The 23,542-nt window shown below is 47.9% G+C and overlaps 1 protein-coding gene across 1 annotated transcript in view; it reads right to left on the reverse strand.

Moving 5' to 3' along the window:
• CLTCL1 (clathrin heavy chain like 1) overlaps positions 1-19,631 on the reverse strand; it is a 91,334-nt gene extending 71,703 nt beyond the window's left edge. The window contains exons 1-2 of the mRNA XM_044674518.1: positions 19,551-19,631; positions 5,552-5,759 (exon numbers count right to left, since the gene is read on the reverse strand). Coding sequence (XP_044530453.1) covers positions 5,552-5,759; positions 19,551-19,592 — 250 coding nt within the window. The 5' untranslated portion in view covers positions 19,593-19,631. The remainder of the gene's footprint in view (positions 1-5,551; positions 5,760-19,550) is intronic.
• Between the last annotated feature and the right edge of the window lie 3,911 nt (positions 19,632-23,542).

Raw genomic sequence — 23,542 nt, forward strand, 5'->3', positions numbered from 1 at the left:
TCTTTTGCTCCATGGCCCTCCGTGTCTATGTAAATATGGCAGAAGGGGAGCAAAGAGGAAAAGTCTTTAGAAAAAAAGGGTAGGATAAAAAACATAAAATTAAAAATTAATAAATTTTATTATTAAATAAAGAATAAATAATTAATAAATCCAATGAAGTGAAAAACAATCTTCACCCCCAGTTTCTCTGAAAGAGGTTTCATTTCCAAGATATATGAGGAACGCATTCACATTTATAACAGAAGTCATTCCCCAATGATCAGAGAATATGAAGGGAAGACATCCAAACATCATGTAGTCATATGAAAAAAATGCTCCAAATCTCTAAGAAGTAGAAAATGCAAATGAAAGTGACTGTGAGGGTCTACCTCACACCCATCAGATTAGCGCAACTGGCCAAAGAAGAAAGTGACAAACGTTGGGGAGGGGCCCACAGATACATGGCTGGTGCAGCTGCGAAACGGTCTGGCCATTCTAGAAATCAGTCTGGAACTAGACCCAGGAAGATCAAAAGAGAAAAGGTCCTCTGTGTGTGCAAATATTGATAGTAGCTCTTTCTGTGGAGACAAAATACTAGACAGGAATGCCCATCAACTGGGAAATGGCTGAACAATCATAGTGTGTGAATGCAATAGAATACTACTATGCTCTAAGAAATGAAGAAAGATGCTTTTCAGAGAAATGGAAAAGATTTGTATGAACTGATACTGAGTGAAGTGAGCCAGAACCAGAAGAACAATGTGGACTATCACATCAACAGTGTAGATAGGTTAACTCAGAAGGACTTAGAAACTGTGATGGACCCAGTAGCAACCATGACTCCAGAAGTCCACTGATAAGGACCAAGAAATGATATACCAATATGCAGAACAAGATCGTGACAGGCCTAGAGACAGGAGGTCCTGGGTTCAAATGTGGCCTCAGACACTTCCCAGCTGTGTGACCCTGGGCAAGTCACTTAACCCCCATTGCCTAGCCTTTACCACTCTTCTGTGCAGGAACCATTACATAGTGTTGATTCTAAGGTGAAAGGTTAAGGGTTTAAAAAAAAAAAGAATGAGATCATGGCTGATGTGGGAATTCACATTGCTAGCCACTGCGACCCATTCCCAAATAAAGAGATGCTGTATCCAGGTTGTGAAAACTCCCAGGAAGGCAGGGGCAGAGCCCCTGAGGCTTCCTCTCCCAATATTGGGCAGCTCTACTGGTTAAAATGCTTTTCCTTCTAATCAATACAACTTTCACTCACTGCCCTTTAATAAAATTGGCTTTTAATAAGTGTGACCTAAGAACCATTGTCCAATTTCATTTACCTACTCACTGCCCATTCCTTTTTCATATAAAACCAACTTCCCAATCCTTCCTATTGATAAGATACAAAATTAAGGAATGCTATCAGGACAAAATCTCTTCTTTTCCCTACTTGGGCTCTTATGAGAGATATAAAGAATATATGGTACTCTCTACATTATCACTAAGTAGTTCAATTGTAGGGTCTGAGTAGAGCTGTAAGAGGAAAGTACATGGAGTGACAACTGGTGGCAGCTAAAAGCCTCACCTCTGACGGATCCTGGAAAGGATGATCCATTGAACAAGTGAGATGCTTTATCCTCAAAGTGGAATTATTTGGAAGACTCTTTGCAAATTATGCTGGTCTTTGTGGTAATGAATTCGAAAACCCTGCTTTTAAGGCAGTCAAGTCACCTTTTACTCATGAAGCAGAGTGACAAATACAAGGTGCTATTGTACAAACTCACTCCAGAGCTCCATCAGCAGCCTGAATATAGGGGCTCTACAGAACCAGGAGAACATTACACACAGAGACTGACACATTGTGGTACAACTGAATATAACAGACTTCTCTACTGGTAGCAATGCAACAATCCAGGACAATCTGAGGGACTTAGAGAGAACGTTCTCTATATCCAGAGGAAGAACTGTGGGAGCGGAAACACAGAAGAAAAACAACTGTTTGATCACATGGGTTGATGGGGATATGATTGGGGATGTAGCCTCTAACCGATCACCTCAGTGCAACTATCAATAATATGGAAATAAGTCTCAATTAATGATACATGTAAAACCCAGGGGAATTGTATGTCAGCTACGGGGGGGGGGGGGGGGAGAGGGGGAAGGGAAAGAACATAAATCAAGTAACCATGGAAAAATATTCTTAAAAAAAAAAAACAACAACAAAAACACACACACACACACACACACACACACACACACACACACAAATATAGGGGCTCTAGCACCAGAAGACTCAGATTCACACTCCAATCTCCCCACTCACTCACTATCTATACACCTGAGGCAAACCGGTGGACTTCTATGGGAATTCCAGTTTTGTACTTCTGAAATCTGAATGAATTCTTAGGCCCCATTAGCTGCCCATCCTCCTTTCCTATGACCATCTCTCTAAGAGGAGCCCAACACCTTTGAGAAAGGGGCTTCTATTTCAGAGCATAAAACTTCATGTCAAATTAGGGAAAACAGAAAGAGAGGACAGTCAGTGAAAGTAAACCTCAGCCTGGGGGAGTCTCAAGAAGGACTGATGGTCCTTAGCTTCCTAAGGTTCAAGGTGGAGCTTTGGGAGATGTGCTCTCTCACAGCCCTTCCCCACCCCCATCCCTATTGGCTAACAAAAAAACAAATTACCCTGAAGTGATCCTGGATAAGGAAGACCCAATTATCAAAATGCCTTACAACAGATGCCCTGTGCATGGTTAGTCACTTTCCAATGGTCTTAATTTGGTCTACATTTTTTCCCACTTGGAAAACAAAAGTTCTTTCAGTTAAAAATGAGTAAAAATGCATTTTTACATTCCTTGATATAGGCCTCAAAATGCCACATTCCCCACTCTTTTGATGGCCTGACATTATAAAGGAGCTAGAAAAGACCCCCACGAGTAAAGAGACACAGTGTCTGGTTTAATGTGGTGAGGAGTCCAGAAAAATCCGAAATGCACTCTAGTCACTCTCTTTTCTGCCACCCATCAATTCCAAGAAAAACTATTCACTGCAGACCCTTTTGGAAATATGGACAAAGGCCATCTCCGCTCTATTACCCCCAAATCTACCATCAGGGAAAGGGCAGGGGGCCCCACACTCAGATGCTGTGGCCAAGAAGGAACAGGGAGGGCAGCAAGCCTATAGCCCAACCCTCATCGGAAATGCCACAACTCCATGAGATGCCAAGCAGCTCTGGCTCACCCTTCAGTGCCACTTGGGTGTGTGGCTATTTTGTTTTTAAAAGACATGTTCTAATGTGTTCTTAAAAATCTCTGCTTATAATGACTAGATTTATAGGAAAAAACCAAAGCTGTCACACACTTCTTGCCTAAAGTGGAGAGAGACTCCACGGGGGTGGGCAGTGACTCCCCCTGCTCCTTGGCTGCCATACTGACCTCCACAACCCAGTAATTTTGCTAGGCAGGACTCTGGAAAAGCAGGCGGCCTTCACGGGGCTTTCTCAACCAACAATTGGATCCAGTGAGAGATGCATGGAAACAGAAGCCAACTCTCTCTGAGCCAAGTTCAAAAAGATTTGAAAGATTAAATGGGGGGAGGGGGGCACGGTGCATTTTCTCTACCCAAGATAATCTTGACAGACACAAGAGCCTAGTAGACTTAGAACACAGCCTTCAAACTTCAGCAGCTCCAGTTTCTGTTTAACTTAAAGAATTCTGTAGAGCTATGGAAGCAGATGACACTTCCAAATGCCACTGAATGTTTTAAGATCAACCAGCAAGAAAGGCCCATGACCCCCCAGTGCTTCAAACCAAGGCATTTCTTGTTCCCTCCGAATGCCAAAGTGATTCTGCCAGATCAATGCATTTATGAATGTACTGAGCTAGGGCTAAGCACTGAGGAAGTGAAAAAAAAAAAAGAATTAAAAAAACCAGCCCCCCCTCTTCAGTCCAGTGGGGAAGAGATACACAAATGCCAGTGCACAAACAAGACAGGGACAGAATCCAGTGGAGATGATGCCAGGAGGAGGCCCCAGCCTTACAAGGAATCAGGAAAAGCTTTCTGAAGCTAGGGGAAGAGGAGCAGCAGCCCAGGCACAGGGGACGCCAAAGAGAATGCCCAGAGATGCCAGGAGTCACCAGGTCACAGTAGGTCTGGGGGAGAAAAGTGTAAAAACACTGCAGAGGGAGGCAGGGGCTAGCCGAAGAAGGGCTTCTGAAGCCAAACAGGATCTTCTATTCAATCCCAGAGGTAAGCTGGAGTCACTGGAGTTTACCAAATGGGGAACAACAGGGCCACAATGACGTGATAGGCATACAAGACAATGTGCTAACATTGGCCTCCCATAACAGTATCATGACAAAGTCAAACATCCTCAGAATACGTTCTGCTGGGTAGGTTTATGCTGTCACAATCATAGGCCAAAGACTTCTAAGTGGGAAAATGATGAAAAGGAGGCGACCTACTCATTCCAAATCCTATCTGGCCGACACTCATAATGAAGAGACAGCAAACTAGCAGGGATACCCAGAATGTTTTACGAGGAAGGACCACAATACCAAGTGCTTCAGGATGATTTAACTCACCATCTGTTTAAGACCAGGAAGCAAGAAGGAAAGCACAGATTTATTTTGGAAGAAATCTGATGTCTAAACAGAATGTCTTTACTCACAGATGCTTCAACAGACACCCACGGGGAAAGCCAGTGGCCCCTTCCTTCTAGCTTCCAAAGCATGTGGTCAGCCCAGTGGCCCAAGAGTCAACATTCCCAAGTTTCAGATGGAGAATTTTCACTTCTCAAAACATGGCAAAGATTCCACAATTAAAATCCGTTTCACCAAAGCCCGGGATCAGGTCTGATTTTCTGACAATTTCAGTTCATCGGCTGTGTCCACCTCACCCCCTCTCCACGTAACTTGACTTCAGGCTTTCGGTCACTGCTCCCAAGTGGTGGAATTCCCACAAGCAATAACATCGGTGTCCTGAGGCATGGATAGAAGCTCCTCCTGGGACACAGTCTTATAGGAAGACTCATCTGCACTGTGGGTGTTGGTGTCAAACCCAAACAGCTGGGTTTGACACCAACATTCTCCTTTAAAATCAGAGCTACTGCAGAGGCCTGCCGCAAGGCAGAGAATTCTGAGGCACCGATCAGTGACAAAAACAAGTTCCCAAGGAGGCTGGTGGCTCAGTGGATAGAGAGCAGTTCTAGAGAAGGGAGGTCCTAGGTTCAAATGTAGCCTCAGACACTTCCTACCTGGGTGATCCTGGGCACTTAACCCCCATAGCCTAATCCTTACATTCTTCTGCCTCAGAACCAATACACACACAGAAAGGAAGGGTTTAAAAAAAAGAGACAAGTTACCGTCACCTTCCACTTGGCCCTGTGCTACCTCAATGATGTCATCCACACCAGGGTCCACAGCTCTACCAGACCCCTCTACCCAGAGAATGTCTTTACTCAGAGCCACCCAATGGGAGAACTAGTGGCCCCTTCCTTTTAGCTCGGTAAATGTTTGCTTGCTTGCTTCCTTCCTAAAGCAAGCTGGGAAAGCTCCAGCCTTTCCCATCCATTTACCTTTCAGGGCGATGACTTTAGAAGCTGGATTCATGATGGCACTTTCGGCAGAGATGGGCCGACGGATGGGGGCAGCCGGGTCGCTCATATCGATGATGACCACCTGCGCTTGCTCACCAACCTTCTCTCGGATGCAGATGAATTTGTCAGACTCCATTGTCAGTGTGCTGAAGCCAATGTTGGCAGGATTAATTCCCAGGTTCTGAAGCTAAACAGAAGAAGACTTGGTCAAATTCAACAGAACTTCAGAGATAGAAAAGGCCTGTAGAGATCAGAGTCCAAGCCCCTTATTTTATAGAAACAGATCAAATCTCCCCAACTGGAGTCAGGATTTGAACCCAAGTTTTCAAATTCCAAATCCAAGTTTTTGCATTATATCACACTGCTACAAAATAAAGGGCTTCCATTTCAGTCCTACTCCAGTGCCCGATGGAATCGTGGAAAGAGCACCAAGGAAACAAGCCTCTCTTCAGTGCTGACTCAGTGCCAGGCCCTGGGTTAGGTCAACAAAAAGTTCTCTGGGAATCCTAAGTAGATGGGAAGTCTTGAATGTAGATCTGAGGACTAGTCCAGCTCAATCTGAAGGAAAGCAGCAGCCACTTGGCTACCATTTTTGGCCACAGCAACAGTTAAAGAAAAACACTCTCTCTCTCAGGGTCTGTGTATCAGAGAGGATACATTCTGCATTAGTCAAAGAAATGCTAGTAGGTCATATTTAAGTGTGCAAATGCAAAAAATGGGCTTGGGAAGCAGTGGGGTCCAAAGCCTTATTTTGGGGTCTATTTGATAATCAAAATGAAAAAAGATGAGGCAGAAAGCCTTGGCTTTCAAATATACTCTAACTGGCTCCAGCAGAAGCTGCGTGTCAGGGCAAGGAGACATCAGCAATGATCTGTCCATTCACTCAGACATGAACTGACCACCTATGAGATCTTAGCGACTGGAGGGGAAAGGAAGGGAGGCAGTAAGTGAAAAAATTAAAATATGATCAACTAGGAACACACAGAAACTGCCTCGGAACCAACACGGACAAAGGGAAGGGGTTACAGAAGAGGTCAACGAGCCCAACTCTGTCATTTTTATAGAACATTTGGGTGGGGGAGATGCAGAACAAGAGCTAGGGTAGACAGAAAGTGGCTTCAAGACTCCAAGTCCTCCTTCTTTGTACGCTAGGGTCAGGCTGAAAATGAGGGTCAAGAAACCCTGGAATGATCCTCCTCCAACACTCTGGGCCTGAGTTTGACTGCCCTGCTCTGTTCCTGGGCCTGCAACACTGCCCCTCCTGACCTCTGCCCTGCCCTGCCACTTGGAAGCCTTAGGTCCCTTCCTTCAAGAAGTTTGATGGCACAGTGGAGAGGCCGCTGGACTTGGTGACAGGAAGCCTTGATTCTGAACCTTGCCTGGGAGACTCGCTACCTATGTTATCCTGGGTAGAGGTTACACCCCCTTTTCTGCCTCAGTTTCCTTACTTGTAAAATGGGGATAAAAACAGCACAGACCTCATGGGGCTGTTGGGAGGATCCAATGAGAAAACACACGTAAAACATTAGCATTCTTCAACACAGAAATCCTGGCCCACTGTTCTTAGTTTTGTTTGCTTTTAAAACCCTTTCTGTCCTAGTAATGTTATGATTAAAATGATTTCAAGAGTCTGCTTTTGGGGGAAGATAGCAACTCATTGCTAGCATTAGATACCTAATTTCATATATATATATATATATATATATATATATATATATATATATATATATATATATATATGCACACAGAATCTATGTCTAGACTAGCGAGCAATATAAGCGATAGACTGCTAGGTCAGTGCACCTCTCAAAGACCAAGGATCCCCGAAGAAATCGTTTTAAGGAGCTCATAATTCAGCCCTCCCTTGAATGCTCCAAGGCATCTCTACGAGCTAAATAGAGAATTAGGAGATGGTCTATCAAACTCTCAACTCTTCCCCACACCATAGATGACGGAGGTCAGGTAGGCAGGAAGAGAATCATCTTCTCCCTTTTCTTTTAACCAAATTTTGTTCAAAGGAAAGAATTCCCTGGCATGTCTGAGAACAAACGAAATGCAAAAGCAGCAGATGAGCAGGCCCAGTAATGAATGAACAATAACCCTCACAGTAACAACTCCAAGATAGAAGAACAAGGACTAGGCAAACAGGCTTCAGTGACTTGCCCGGCTAGGAAGGAGCTGAGGGCAGATCTGAACCCAGGTCCTCCAGGAGCTCTATCTACTGAGCCACCTCGCCGCCCTAGTTCTTCATTATTATTGAAAACGCAATGCAAGTAGTACGTTCTCCAAGACGCCTTTGCCCAGTTATTAGAACTTAAGCCGCACCACTCCAACATTACTTTTAACTTACTGAAATATATATGTGGTGTACACCCCAAGTTCTGTGAGGCCAGAGCAGAGCATGGCATTTTTGTCTCTGTCCCCAGTTCCTAGCACAGTGCTTGGCACACAGTAGATACTTAATGAATTTAATTCAGAGGGATCTTCTACCAATGATATTGGAATCAGGGTTACTAGAAGACTCCTTTTTAAGCCCTTACCTTCCATCTTGTTATCAATTAGTATCCTAGGATCAATTCTAAGACAGGAGAGAGGTTAAGTGACTTACCCAGGATCACACGCCTAGGTCACTAGACTTCTTAAAGGGGCAGGACAAAATGCCTGTGCACCCCAGGCAAGGGTTAAATACTGCCCCTCCCGACGCTGGAAGATGGTGCCTCCTGAAGTTGGGTGCCTCTCCCTTACAGTGACAGAAGCTTACAAAAGATAAATTAAGTAACTATCATGGCCTCAAAGTGAAAGTGTTTGTACTCCCCAAAACAATGAAGCTAGGCTAAGAAGGGGGAGCCGGAGCTTTCTACCAAATGTCTTGGTTAAAAGGTCAGCTGTCCAAGGTACCTGGTAAACTAACAAATAGAGCACCAAAAGCCATTCCCCAATTGATAAGAGGTCAAATAATGTGGACAAAAACTTCTCAAAAGAAGCAAGCCAAAGGGCAGCTGGGTGGTTCAGTGGATTGAGAGCCAGGCCCAGAGAAGGGAGGTCCTGGGTTCAAATCTGACCTCAGAAACACTTCCTAACTGTGTGACCCCAGGTAAGTCACTGAACCCTGGCTGCCTCGGTTTCTTCACCTGTCCAATGAGCTAGAGAAGGAAATGGCAAACTACTCCAAGATCTTAGCCAAGAAAATTGCAAATGAGGTCCCAAAGAGTCAGAGGTGAGTGCACTGACTTGAACAACAACAGTCGTTCTGGAAAGCCATTTAGAATGAGGACAAAAAGTTGCCAACTGTGTATATAACTCTTTCACTCAATCATATCACTGCCAGCCTCCACATCCTTCAAAGAGATCAAGGAAAGAGTGAAAGGACCCAGAGGGACAAAATCATTTCTTTGTAGCAGCCCTTTTTGTGGTAGCCAAAAACTGGAACCGGAAGGGGATTGAGGTCCCCCCCTTCAAGTGGGAACTGGCAAGCCAAACTATGGTATGTGAAGGTGATGGACTTTAACTGGAACGTCAGAAATGAGAACAGGACAGTTTCTGAGAGACCTGGGAAGACTTGTACTAACTGAAGGAAGCGGAACCAGGACAAGAGTTTACCAAATAACAAAAACACTGTAAAGACAAACAGGTTTGAAAGAATGCTGACCAGCATTCTGCCTGGCCTATTTACTGCCTTTAACCTTGCTCAATTCAACAATAATAAATAATTTGAACACCACCTGCGATATACAAAAAACCAACATCCCTAAACAAAAGAGGCTTTGAATTCCTGGAGGAGGTGAAGAGGAGAAAATACAGACCACGAGAATTGGAGAGCTGCTATTCCAAGTCAGGGCGGCACCCTGAAAGAGGAGCAAAAAAGGCACCTAGAGCTGGTAGGGGAAGGAAAGAGGAGACTGTCTGGGCTCAGAAGACTAGGAAAAGGCAGGGCAGGAAATACTCAAGGCAGCAAAACTGGGAATAAAAGTGTCCACTACTTGAAGAATGACTGACTACCAAGAGGTCTATAAATGAATGTCCCTATGAAATGGAGGTAGGTAGATGGACAGGCTTAATCACACACCTATCTCCCTCCTCTTGGTAGACATGGCGGACTCCAACTGCAGAATGCCAAGTCAGTGTGTCCGTTAGAGAGTGCGGTTCTGTGGCAGAAGAGGGGAGATCAGAAAGGTGCAATGGCCTAAAATGACCAGTCCTGCTTCTTAAGAAAGGCTGAGGAAGCTGGTACGATCTCTCTCTGGGTCTGTATATGTACACACGACATGCCAATCAAGAAAAATTTATTAAACTTCTGGTATGTTCCAGGTACTGTGTTGGGTGCTAGGAGTACAATACAAGCAACAATAAAGAGAGCTTATGTTCTACTGAGGGAAGACAAAATATAAAAGGGAACTGAAGGGGTGGTGGGAGGGCATGGATAAAAGGTACCACATGAAGGCATGGGGAGGGGGGGCAGTCCAGAGAGTCAGGAACAGACTTGAGAGAAGGGTGGATGAAACACAGCAATCTTGGGCACTTCCTCAAAATGGCGGTTCCATAGAGGATGGCTACACGGCTCAGTAGATGGAGAGCCAGGTGTGGAGACAGGAGGCACTTCCTAGCTATGTGACTCCAAACAAGTCACTTAACCCCCACTGCCTAGCCTTTACTGCTCTTCCACCTTGGAATCGACACACAGTATTGACTCTAAGATGGAAGGTAAAAGTTTAAAAAAAGAAAGCAGGCTCCAGGAGGAATTCACAAAGTGGAGGAGGGGACAGCAGGACAGGAATCTTCAAGAATGAGAAAGCTAGAAAGAACTACTTCCTTTTTCCTCTCAAAGGGACCAGTTTTCTTTTGTTTAAAATCTTCTTGTGCTTGCCCACAAAGTCTTTGCTTTAAAGATTTCTATGGACACATCAATACACAAAGAAATAAGCAGATCCAGATAAGCCACCTCCAAAATAATGTCAAGGAAGAGGCCAGTCAAGAGGGCTGGGAATAGGCTCTGGCTGAAGGCCTTCTCCAGGTTCAGCCAGGGCAGCTTCCTTGATGCTGCATTTTTGGCCTTTCTGTGAATTCTCAGTGTTAGGCACAATTACTGACATCTTGTGGTTGTTTGGTCGTTTCAGTCGTGTCCCAACTCCTCATGACACCCCTGGGTTTTTTTTTGGCAGATCCTGGAGTGGTTTGCCAGTGTCTTCTCCAGCTCATTTGACAGATGAGGAAACCGAGGCCAATAGGCAGAAGTGTCTTGTCCAGGGTCACACAAGTATTACATGTGTGAGGCCAGATTTGAACTCAGGGAGAGGAGTCTCCCAGACTCCAGGTGCGGGGCTCTGTGTGCCATGGTGACCCTAGCTACTTGGTCTTAGTACCTTCTTGGTAGCAGTGTGGAAGCCAGGAGAGGAAGAATCTGAGCCCAAGCCTTTGGCTCTAAGCTAAATCACAAAACTAAAATGAGCCCCATCAGTGGATGTTCACTACAGACTGAAATCTACCCACCCTTTCTCATGGGATCTTGAATAAATTAAAGAGCCCGCCCAAAAGAAAACTGACCCAGAACCACACAATTTACAAGCTGGGAGGGCCATTGAGTCCAACCCATGCAAAGAAGAAATCCCTACTCCACCCCTCTGAGACAGCTTTAACAATTCTTAAGCAAGTTTTCTTTCTATCTGCCTGGCTACACATTCTACTCACTGCTCTTCACTCTCATCTTCAGGACCAAACCGCACAACACAATCTCTGGCCAACATGACAACCCTTCAAATGCTTGAAGACAGCCCTCCCCATCCCCTAAGTCTTGTCTTCTCTGGGCTAAACAAACATCCCAAGCTCCGTGGACCATCATATGGCACCGAATCAAAAGGCTCTCTGCCATCTTGCTTGTTCTCCTTGCAACACTCTGGCTTCTCCAGACATGAACCCAAGACTCCAGATGAAGTCAAAGGCAGAGTACAGAGACCCTCATCTCCTTGTTTCTGGATGCTTTCATTTTCATGTGATGACATGATGACATGAGCTTTTTTGGCAGTCACATACAGTTGCCACTAGAAACCTTAACATTGGGGGCAGCAAGGTGGTCAGTGGATAGAGAGCCAGGCCAAGAGAGGAAGTCCTGAAAATCTGACCTCAGCTACTTCCTGTGTGACCCTGGACAAGTCACTTAATCCCCATTGCCTAGCCCTTAACTGCTCATCTGCCTTGGAACCCTTGTTTAATATTGATTCTAAGAAGGAAGGTAAGGATTTAAAAAAAAAGTCACAGGTCCAGACCCTCCCCAAAAAGGGTCATTCGAAAGGCTTAGTTAAAACAGCTGCTCCTCCAACAGGGCTCAATCTAGAGGTCAAGCCCTCCCGTCATCATCTTAATGAACAAGATTTCTCTTTGATGATGCCCAAAAACACCTTGTGGGGCTGTTTTGCCAGACTGTGCTGAAACGGCTACAGTTCTTGTTTGGTTCTTGGTGGCCAAGGAGGCAGATATCCTATGTGAACAGAATGGAATATCACTGCGCAAGAAGAAATGTTACATCTAGATGGTTTCAGGGGGAGCTGAGAAGACCTCTATGAACTGATGCAGTGAAATGCCCAGAACCAGAAGAACAACTCAAAGACTTGCGTGCATGATAAATGCAAATCCAAAGGACAGAAGACTCCCTGGGAGAGGTGACAGACTCAAACTGCTGAATAAGGCAAACCTTTATGGAAAAGGTTGTGAGGCTTTTCTTTCTCCTTTTAATTGATCCACAGGGAGGAAGGGGGCAGTGGGAAGGAAAGCTAAAATAAACTACAAAATGAATAAATGTAAAATAAGAGAAATTTTCAAAAACATATACTTGAATGATTTTCAAATGGGTCAAGATTGTTGCATTTTGCCAGGTCATTATTATGTGGCTGCTTCTGGCATTTATTATTTACTAACCATTGGCAGCGACAATCTTTTGTGCAAGGGAAGAAGATTCTAAAGAAGTCATTCACCACTAGAACTACAATGATTCTTAAGGAGGATTTTCTCAAGTAGAGGAAAACAACCTTCCAGCTCAGCTTCATGCCTTTCACAGGACACTAAAATTTTATAGAAAGCTCTCTCTTTCCCTAAGGAAGGTTTTCCTTCTAGGTTAGTCCAGTAGAGGATAAATGGATGTTTCAAAAATGAGTTTGAGGGCGTAGCTAAGTAGATAAAAGCATTAGCATCGGAGTCGAAAGGACCAGGGTTCATCAGATACTTCCCAACTGTGTGACCCTGGGCAAGTCATTAATAACTTCCACTACCTAGCTCTTACTGCTCCTCCTGCCTTGGAATCAATATAAAATAATGATTCTAGGATGGAAGGTAAGGATTTAAAATTAAAAACAAACAAATACATTGACTCTGGAACCTGGATTCATATCCCACCTCTGACTCCTGTGTGACCTTAGACAAGTTCCCTTGCCCTCCCTGGGGGGGGGGGGGTCTGTTTTCTCATCTTTAAAATGGGGGGTTGGCCTAGACAACCTCTGAGGTTCCCTCTAACTCTATATCCATCCTCCTCCTCCTTCGTTCCCTCTACCAGCTACCATGCTTTGGGAGGCATGCCTGGAGCCCAGCAGTTCTGGTGAGGAAACCTGACCAGACAGCATGCTTCAGCTTCTCTCCAGCCAGGTCTGTCCAGCCCCCGGTTTCAGAAAGGGCAAGTCAATTGGCTCCCCACCCTCTGGAGCCTGGCCTTCCCCTGTCAGGGTACAAACTCCTTGGGATGGGCACCCTTGTGGCTGTTTTTGCTGACAGCCCAGCCTCTTCACCTGGCTTTCCCAGGCTCTGCAGGGAGCGCTCCCTTAGGGCACTCTCGGGTCCTTCCACAAGGTCACCTCCCCCTGGTGTTTCCGGGCAGAGAGAAAGCCAGCCATGCCTGGGGAGGGGATGCTCCCTTTTGTCTCTATCCAGCTCCCAGCAGAGGATGGAACCTATGAAGTGCTTCTGAATGCTTCCCGAGTGATGACCCTAAAGACGAGGTGTCTCCTCTGGCTGGCCCCCAGGCCTGGACATGCTCTCTCTTCATCTCTGCCTCTTGGCTTCTCTGGCTTCAGTTCTAAGATCCCACCTTCTCCAGGAAGCCTTCCCCACCCCTCTTCACTCTAGTGCCATAAATTTGCATGTTGTTTCCTTCATTAGACTGGAAGCTCCTTGAGGGCAGGGACTGTCTGACTCTTTTTGTATATCCTCAGCACTTCACCCAGTGCCTGGCACAGAGTAGGCACTTAATATTTACTGATCTTTTGATCGATGGATTGACCTCACACAGATTGACCTCAACCCAGTCTAGTTTCTCCTCTCTTCAGGATCCCCCAAGAGAAGAGGATGTGGTCCTGGCCATCAAGGATTAACTATCACCATCCCGAGAGCCCCTGTTCCTCCTTGAGGCTTTCCAGGTGGTGATTCTTAACATTCTCCTCAACTTAGAGCTGGAAGGGGCCTGACGTCATCTAATCCAACCCCTGTCATTTTAAAGATGTGGAAACTGAGGCCAAAGGGGTCTAAGTTGCCAGGACTGGACCCCGGGTGACCTGGCCTGCAAACCTGGAGCTCTTTTCCCACAGTACCCCAGTTTGCTCTGATGTCCTTCTGCTACCTGCCTCCCCTCGAGATACCCAACGCATAACACTGACAAGAGCACAAGGCCCACAAAGGCACGACGCTGGACTTGGTAGTAGAAGACCTGCTATGCACCTCCACTGCTGCAACCTGAAGCAGGTTTACATCTGGAAGGTGGCTTGAGAGATCCCTAATGGAGGCCCAACAGCTCAGGGTGCCTCTCAGCCTCACACCTGTCTCCTCCAGGTCAGTGCCCCAATCGTGTCTCTGGTTTCGCTCTACGTTGAAGGTCCATTCAGACCCCACATGCTTAGTGAAAGCACATTCGTTACCAGCAACCAAGTCCTGGGTACGATTTTCTTAACTCTCCTCACACACCCGTGGGCAAACATGTGAGAGGACATGGGCACGAGTCCCACAGGCCCAGGCCGGCCAGCCACCTTGGAGGGAATTCGATGAGATCAGCTGTCCTTTTGAGCATGAGGCTGGCCTTTAGGATCTATTTCAAGCTGTCCCTTCCAGAGCTCTAGCAAGAGAGGGAGGAAACGACATTTATAAGTTGCTTTCTGCCTGGGCAGCAGTTTGCCATTTTAATAATGAAGGTTAAGAAAGTTAAATGCTCCTAAAACATGGCCACCTCTTTCCTGCTCCTTTGCTCTGAGGATCTAGGCTTTACATGAACCAGCCTTCACCTCCAAATTCATGACATGGTCCAAGCAAACAGCCAAGTTCTACAGACACCAAGAGAACAGCACTGTCTGCGGCTTCCCCTTCCCAAAGAGCTGGAAGAGATCGAAGCACAATCTAGCAGTAGCCAGGCTGTTCAGAAAGCTGACCAGTAAACGAGCTTCAGAATGCAAAATCGCATCTTCTCATTCAGAGATGGGTTCTCGTAGAAACCATCTGGCCTGAAACCAAAAGTGGCCAACCCAAAACAGGCCAAAGGAAGCCATCCTAAGACACCGCACATTCCTTAGGTAAGCAAGAGAGAAGAAAACAGAGTAGCCAGGGCTACTTCTAGGGCACCTGGGACGAGAGCCTCCAAGGCCACAAGCAGCTTCTCGCCCAAGCTGGGGTCCACAGACCCAAGTGTGGCCTCCTATTCTTCTAGGATGACCTCCCTGAGGGTCATGATTCACACCACCCAGACCTCTGCTTTCCTGGTCTGTGAAATGGAGTTTGCAGCAAGCCCGGAACTATTCCTATCAGCTGAGTTAAGAAGCTCCAATGACAGGATGCCAAGAGGTCTAAAAAGGGGCTCCCATCTCCCTCCTCCTGAGCCAGAGAACAGGTTGCCCCTCCCTGGATGCTGGGGACACACTGCAGAGGCACAAAAGCACAGACAATCACCCTCGCCCGGCAAGAAAATAAATAGTAAGCACATTTATAGCAAGAGCACAACAGACCTAAACACTGGAAGGGAGAAGGGGCAGGGGCATTCATCAAGTACCTACCATGTGCCCGGCACCTTGCCAAGCACTTTCCAAGTATCCTCACACTTTCTATGGAACCAAAGCTAGTCCACATAGAGTAGGTGTTTACTAAGTGCTTCTGAAAACTAGTAGGGTAGACAGGACTGCAGGGCTTGGAGGGTCAGAAGACCTGGGTTCAAATCACACTGTGGGGCTCTAGACAAGTCACTTAACTCTCTCGACCTCAAGATCCTAGAAAATGCAGGGTTTGGACTTGGTGGCCCTCTGGTCCCTAAGTGCACAACCCTGTGATCACTTCAGGCCAAAGCTCTAGATCAGGCCTTCTGAAGCACCATTTCTGGCTCTTCTTTGAACCACCCCCCTCTCCAAACTCAGCCCAGTGCTTAGCACACAGTAGGGACTTAATAAATGCATGAGAGATAATAGCCCTGAGAGTGGGTGTCAGGACATCTGAGTGATATGGAGCAAATCCTTTCAAGTTTTTGTAGGCTTCTTTTTCTATAAAATGAGGACTTCTGACTAAAGCTGGAGAACCTGAGGGTTCTAAAGGTGGGTCCATTCTGCCCAGACTGCTGATTCACTCACCAGGGCCTCCTTCTCACCTTCCCTCAGAAGATCCTAAGTCTTAATGATCTGGGAAACCAGATACCCAAACTTGCTCAGAACTGGTGTCTTAACACCAGTAAGGAGAGGCCACAGGATCTCAGCTTTTAGCACTTGGGCAAAAGGTACGGCAGAGGTGCAAAGGGCTTCAAGACTTAAGCTGAAATTCGGAGTGGGCTGCAGTTGCAGTAAATCAGACCAGACCAGCATATAATCAGAGGCTTTGCTGTCTTCTCAAATGGTATATTCCTGCCTATCAAGTTTGAGTCAAAACCCAGAATTACCTGCAGTTTCTTGGACAGAGAATTGTTTTTATGTTAAAATATCCTGGAATTGGAGGAAAAAGCCTGGGTGGGCCAGAGAGGGAGGCGCTTATAGATAAAAATGAAATGATGGCATCATGCCAGGTGGAGTTCACAGGGGAGCTGAAACCATGGCAGAACAGGGATGGGCAATCTGGTGTCTATTCCAAGTTACTATGAAAACCAAACAGCATTAAAAAGTTTTACAGGGGGGCAGCTGGGTAGCTCAGTGGAATGAGAGTCAGGCCTAGAGACGGGGAGGTCCTAGGTTCAAATCTGGCCTCAGACACTTCCCAGCTGTGTGACCCTGGGCAAGTCACTTGACCCTCATTGCCCACCCTTACCACTCTTCCACCAAAGAGCCAATACACAGAAGTTAAGGGTTTAAAAAACATAAAAAAAAGTTTTACAGGGTGCAGCTGGGTGGCTCAGTAGCTGTTGTTAGCCAGATTCAGAGACAGGAGGTCCTGGGTTCAAATCTGGCATCAGACACTTCCTGGCTGTGTGACCCTGGGCATTACTTAACCCCCATTGCCAAGTCCTTATAGTTCTTCTGCCTTAGAAGCAATACACAGTATTAAGTCTAAGATAGAAAGTAAGGGTTAAAAAAGAAGTTTTACAGAAAGTACATCCTTCCTTCCCTACCTAGGGACACATGTCTCTCTCTCTGTCTCTGTCTGTCTCTCTCACCAGGGTTAGTTAGCTAATTCATGAGGTCAGACCTCTGCAACTTGGCCTCATACTTGTTTCTGGTGGCCAAGTTCACCAGAGAACCAGCTGCTTCTTTCAAAAGGAGCTTCTCCTTGAAAGCTCCAGTATAATATGGCTCCAGGACATAGAGTCAAACTAGATCCAGCTCGGAGGATCCCCAAACATGGTGTGATGCTGGGGAATGGAATCAACGTCTCAGGAACAGAGAAGAAAGAGGTCAAGTGGCCTAGCTGCCCCTCTCCATTGAGGACACCTGTTTGCTAATGGGAATGTGGCTTGCCCAGTCGCCACAAAGGCCTTAGGATTAGCCATGAGCCTCTCATTTAATGACCTACCCAGGGCACAGAGGGGAAAAAGAAACCATGGACAAAGCAAGTAGGAATTAACCAATAAGAGATCTGAAAAATTCCTCTCTGTTGAGTTTTTGTGAGAGTACCTATCATAAAGATCTTTTTTTCCCCAGACCATCATTTCTGTTAGCCATTCTCCAAAGCCACCTGTGGATAGCAGTGAGACCAGCCAACGAACCCTAGTTGGACTATGGGCCAAGTGCTGAAGCCTCCGGCAGATTCCGAGAACAAGACAGCGTTTCAGTCAAGTCCGACACTCAAAGCCAGAGTGAATCTTTCAAAAGAACTTAGAGAAGGTGGAACCTCTAGCGAGTCTCCAGTTCTGGTTGGTGCAGTCCATATGCGTTGGTCCCAGGTCTGGCACACAATAGGTGCTATTTAGGACAATGTTGATGAAGGTCACTAAGAATTTCACTTGTCTCTCCCCCAAAACAAAACGGATCAATTGAGCCCCATCTTACAATGGGGATCACTCATTTGGGGGTGGGAGGTACATTAAAGGACATCTCATTCAATCCCATTATTTTACAGTTAAGGAGTCTACAGTCCCCCACACAAGTAGGGAGGCAAGCATCAATGTTGGGACTGGAATCCAGGACCCTGGACTCCAAAGCTCTGAGCTCTCTGACCCATCCTGAGATGCTGCTTCAAGGAGGGGAGCTGACACTGACCCCACAAAGAAGGATGAGCAGGACTGTGGGGACCCACCATTCAAAGTCAAAGGACCAGGGTGGGTGCTCTGCTGTGTTCCAGGTGGGTCATCTCTGATCTCGGCTCCCTCGCTTGTCAAAGTGAGGCTGGTGGTAGTAGGACTCTAAATGTAAAATCCTCTGGCTCTCAATTTCTTCCTACACTTTGCCTATTTACCAGAATTCAGCAGGAATCAGTGCTACAGCCATGGGAAAGTTGGTGAGGACGCTCCACTTTAGAGCAGAAGCGCCTTTGAGATAAAAGAATTAAAAAAAACCTCCATAGACTAAATAACTCACTGTGTGGCAGACAGTTCACATTCTGAAACAGAAGCTTCCTCTACTATAGACAAGTGGGGCAGACACCCAACCACTCCTGGCCAAGCCTACTTCCTGCTCCTTCATTCATTTACTGAATTCCTTTGATTGCGGTTTTTGTGTGCCTGGGCAGAAAAGGGGGAACCCAGTCCCTCCATCTCCTCCGTTTAAACGATAAGCCAGCCAGCCAACCCTTCCCGCCCCGCCCCCCAAGGAAGCTCGGTCAATACAAGCAAACAATAGCCTGGACGCTCCCCGGGGGGGGGGGGGGNGCTGCCTTCCTCAGGGAACAGTGGTGGGAGAGAGGTTCGGGGTGGGGAACCAGCCGGGCTTTTAGGCTCAGTTTCCCCAACTGAGCAAACCTGAGAGACACAGACTCCAAGGCTCCCTCCGCTCCCTGGCTGTGGTAGGAGCACATCCCGGGAGAAGACACGTGTTGGAAGAAACTTAATATGGGGGGAGGGCAAGTGAGAGGTGCCCCCGGCTCTCTCCCGGCCCCTGGATTCGGCCCAAGATGAAGCTCTAGGGGAGCTACAGAGAGGAGGGGAAGGGGCCACCGAGAAAACAGGAAGTTAGTGGGGGGAGGGGGAGAGATACCACAAAGCCCAATGGGGCTGGGGTCAAGGCTGAGGGGAGGGGCTAACGGGGGGCACAGAGAGGAGGGGGCCCAGGGAAGGGGAGGGGCGGTGTAGTGACTGAGGGCTACCGACGTCCCCATTAGAGATAGAGTTGGGTAACAGGTAAAGGGGAGCCCCTACAGGAAAAGGGCTAAGGTATGGGGGGCAGTAAAGAGGACACTGGAGGGGCGGGGCGGCTGATAAAAGAGGACTCCTGAGGGCGTCTCTAGAAGATTTAGGGGTACAGTAAAAGGGCTCTGGGGAACGGAGGGCTGGGTCCAGGGGTATCCCTAGAAGGAGGGGACGGGAAATGGGGGCCGGGCCCAAAGGTATCCACGAAGGGCCGGGGGGGCGTGGTATGGGGTGCCTCCGGAGGGCCGGGGTCCCCCTCCTCACCTGGAAGTGCTCCTGGAAGCGGATGGGCAGTATCTGCGCCATGGCTGGGACCGGGTCTGGGGTCGGGCCGGACCCCCTCCCTCGCTCCCCAGCTCCCTCCCTCCCTTGCTCTAGCCCCGCTCCGACGCGCGCTCCCGCGCCAGGCTCGTGCCCGCTCCCTTACTCCCTCACCCCCTCCCCGCCGCACGGCGCACGCGCAGTGACTGTTCTCGCCGCCCCTCGCGCCCCCTCCGCCGGATCCCTCCGCCCCGGCCGGGCGCCCACAAGCAGGGTCTCGAGACAAGTAGTCCGCTCCGCCCCTCCCCCTGAGGGCGTCCCCCCCCACCCTCCGCCCCCTGGGCCAGACGGAATAGGCGAAGTCCAGGGGGATGAGGGTAGGGGTCAGCCTTGGCCAGGGGTCACAGAGGCGGGGGCTTTGCCCCGAAACAAGGCTGACTCTCCGTTGGGTCACGTGACGCCCCCTTCTCTGGGCCGCGCGGCCACGAGGGGGAGGGGGAAGGGACCGTTATCTCCGTTAGCCCCGCGCGAGCCCGAGCCCCGCCCACCTCTCCTCGGGAGCGCGCGGACCCAGTGCTGCCAGGGAGAGGGAAACTGAGTCACCGCCGGTGCTGCCCTTACCCGTCAACCGAGGGGGTATAAAGGGTCCAGAACGCCCGTCTTTGTAGGCGGGGGCCGGGCTAGCTCCCTGGGCGCCTACACACACACACAGCGGTCGCCGGCCCAGAGGCTGATTTAGGGCCGGAGTCTCCTGCCTGGAGGTCAGGACTCCCTTTTCCTAGAGGTCCGGAAGGAAAGGAAGACGGAGCTGGGCTGCAGAGGCCAAAGCCGATGGCTCTGCCCTGGGCTTCCCCATGACCAGCTGCTGCAAGACAATGGGGTAAACTGAGTCACTGGAGAGCTGCCCCAGCCTGTGCAGACCGCTCTAAGCCGGCGTGCAGGGGTGCCCATCCGGCCCTCAGTTCTTTCTCTCAGGCTCCAAGAAGCTGCAGCAGCCCCATAAACCATCACTGCAAGTGGGCTATACACTAGCCCTGACACCAGCACTCCAGCCTGGCACCCAAAGGCTCCCCTGGCACACTGGCCGCTGAGAGCTATTGTTCCAAAACCTAAGCAGTGTCCTGAAGCATCCAGAGTTTGGTCAGCCCTGGAAGAGGCCAAGCTGTCTGTCCGGGACAGACTCTCTGGGACTCACAGGGGCAGCCCTGACTCTTCAGCACCTTGGTGACTGGTTTGTCTTCCCTGGTTTCCTGAGCGTTGTTTTCTTTCAACAATGGAGGTTGGCTTTCTCCTGCCTCTTCTCTTCCAACAGAGCAGTCACCACCTATACTTCCAGCCCCCTGGGGGCCAGGGACCCCAGATAGGCAGATTTCCAAGAGGGCTTCAGTCCACAACCCTGAGAGCAGCCCAGATAACCTAGTACTTCCACTTGTCATAGAGTTGGGGCTGCCACCAAACACTTTTAAGGAGTTCCAAGGTAGCTCAAGTTCCCTTGGTCTAATGAGGAGGCATCCCTCCCTCTTAGTCCAAAAATACTGCTTGGGGGTTCTTGAAGGATTTGTGTTCATTCCATTTCCATTTGTTCCTGTAGAAGTTTCCTAGAATATTGATGCCTTTGCAGAAAACCCGGACCACTCTCCCCGCCAGGAGGACTTGCTTGGCCACAATGGCTTCCAAGCTGGTTAGGATGCGGCCATCCTCCATAGCTAGCTCCCCCCACGGGAGTCGTCCTGACTTACCACTGGACTCTGATGATTCTGGAAGGGAGATCGAAGCTGGTGGCCTTATGCAACTCTGCCTTGCTTAAATCCAATTCCAGCACAAGTCAAGACATCATCCTGTGATGTCATTGGTCTTCTTTGAAAATGAAGGTCGTACAACCTGAGGCACCTGAAGACTCCCCGTCAGCTTTAACCATAATTCAGCCTATCATTCAACACTGCAAATGCCAAATACTGCTTGATGCTGGGGATAAAAGACAGGGGGGGCCATCCCTGCACTCGGGGAGCTTACATTCTCTGGGGAGGGAAGGGAGAGTACAACATGTACACAGATAAGTAAATACAAGGTCGTTTGAAGAGGTAGGCACAGTACCTGAGGGGATTCCATGGAGCGGTAAACTGCTCCAGATACAGACACAATAAGTCTCAGTAGGAAGATATTAGCATTCAGGGGGATTGGGGAAGGACTTCTTGCCGAGAAGTTGGGATTCTAGCTGGGATGGAAAGAAGCCAGGAGAGGCAGGGGAGAGTTCCAAGCAAGGGGGGCTGCCAAATGAAATGCTCCCAGGCTGGAGTTGGACTGTCCAGTAGGGGCAACAGCAAGAAAGCCAGTGCCATTGGACCATCCAGAGTATCTGGGGGTGAGTAACGAATGGAAGGAAGGAAGAATGGAAAGATAGGGATGGACCAGATTATGAGGGCTTTAAAAGCCAGTGTATTTTCTATTTGATCCTAGAGATAATAGAGAGCCACTGAGGGGAGAGGTGGGGCTCAAGGTGACACGGTCAGACTCCTTCAGGAAAATCACTTTGGCAGTTGAGTGGAGGATGTATTGGAATGGGGGCAGAACTGTGACAGACCAATCTGGCTGTGGCCATGGTTCAACCATAAGATAATGATGGCACTAGAGTAGTGCAGTGTCCAAGAAGAGGGCATATAAAAGACCTATCATAAAGGTAGATATGATGGGGCTGGCAACTGATTGGATATGGGGCATGAGAGATGAGTGAGCAGTCAAGAATGACACCTAGTTTAGGAACCCAGGGGACTGGGAGAATAATGATTCCCTTGAAAGGAATGGGGAAGTTTGGAAGAAAGGAGGATTTGGGCAGAAAGATAGTGCCTTTTGGTCTGCTGGATTGGGAGAGGCACTGCTATTCCCAAGGCTCTTGGGCTCAGGGTCCTGGTCTGTCGCCATTAAGGTCTGAAGGGAAGATGGTGGTTGTGGTGAAGGTTTGATCCACTCCATGCCTTGCTCCTTCAAAGATCTAGGAATGATCTTCATAGATATAATAATTGAACTCATGGAAGCTGATGAAATCATCAGTCAAAAAGAGAAGAGAACCTAGGACTGAGCTTTGGAGGACACCCACAGCAAAGTGACGACCTAAATGACAAGTCAGCAAAGCGGACTAAAGAGCAACAGTCAGGCACAGAGGAAGGGCCAGGAGAAAACAGTATCATGAAAAACCAGAAAGGAGAGAGTATCGCAGAAGAAAAGGTGACTGGCAGGGGGTGGAGGGGACCAGAGAAGTCGAGAGGAAAAGGTCATTAGGTCTGGCAGTTAAGAGAAGATCGAAAACTTTGGATAGAATTGTTTCAGTTCAATGACCAGGGAGAAAGAAGCCAGACCACAAAGGGCTTAGAATGGAAAGAAGAAAGGAAGCCGAGGCACTGATCATATATGGCTTTCCCAAGGAGTTGATGCATATGTGGGGAGGTGAAATATGGGATAACTAGGAGGGAAAGAGCCAATAGATTGATCAGGAGAGATTAAAGATTAGTGAGAGAATGGGCATAATAGAGGGGACCAATCTGCTAGAGAAGACAGGATGGAATGGGATTACGTTTGCATGTAGAAAAGGGTTTGCCTTGGCAAAAAGAAGAGCCACCTCAACCTAACAGGAGTGACAGAGAAGGAAATAGTGGCAAAAGGCACCTGAATGATATAAAATGAGGGTAGAGCTCTGTATGGACACATGAAAAAATGCTCTAAATCATTATTGACTTGAGAAATGCAAATCAAAACAATTTGGAGGTCTCATCCCATTACCTGTCAAGAGTGGATAAAAGGACAAAAGGACAAATGTTGGGGGATGTGGAAAAATGGGGACACTAATACACTGTTGGTGGAACTGTGAACTGAAGAGCAATTTGGAATTGTCCAGAGAGTTATAAATTGTATATACCCTTAGACCCAGCGATACCACTATTAGGTTTGTTTCCTGAAGTGATAAGAGAAAAAGGGAAAGAGTCTATATGTTCCACAATATT

This window comes from Gracilinanus agilis, chromosome 1, assembly GCF_016433145.1.
Source record: "Gracilinanus agilis isolate LMUSP501 chromosome 1, AgileGrace, whole genome shotgun sequence".
Lineage (NCBI taxonomy): Eukaryota > Metazoa > Chordata > Mammalia > Didelphimorphia > Didelphidae > Gracilinanus > Gracilinanus agilis.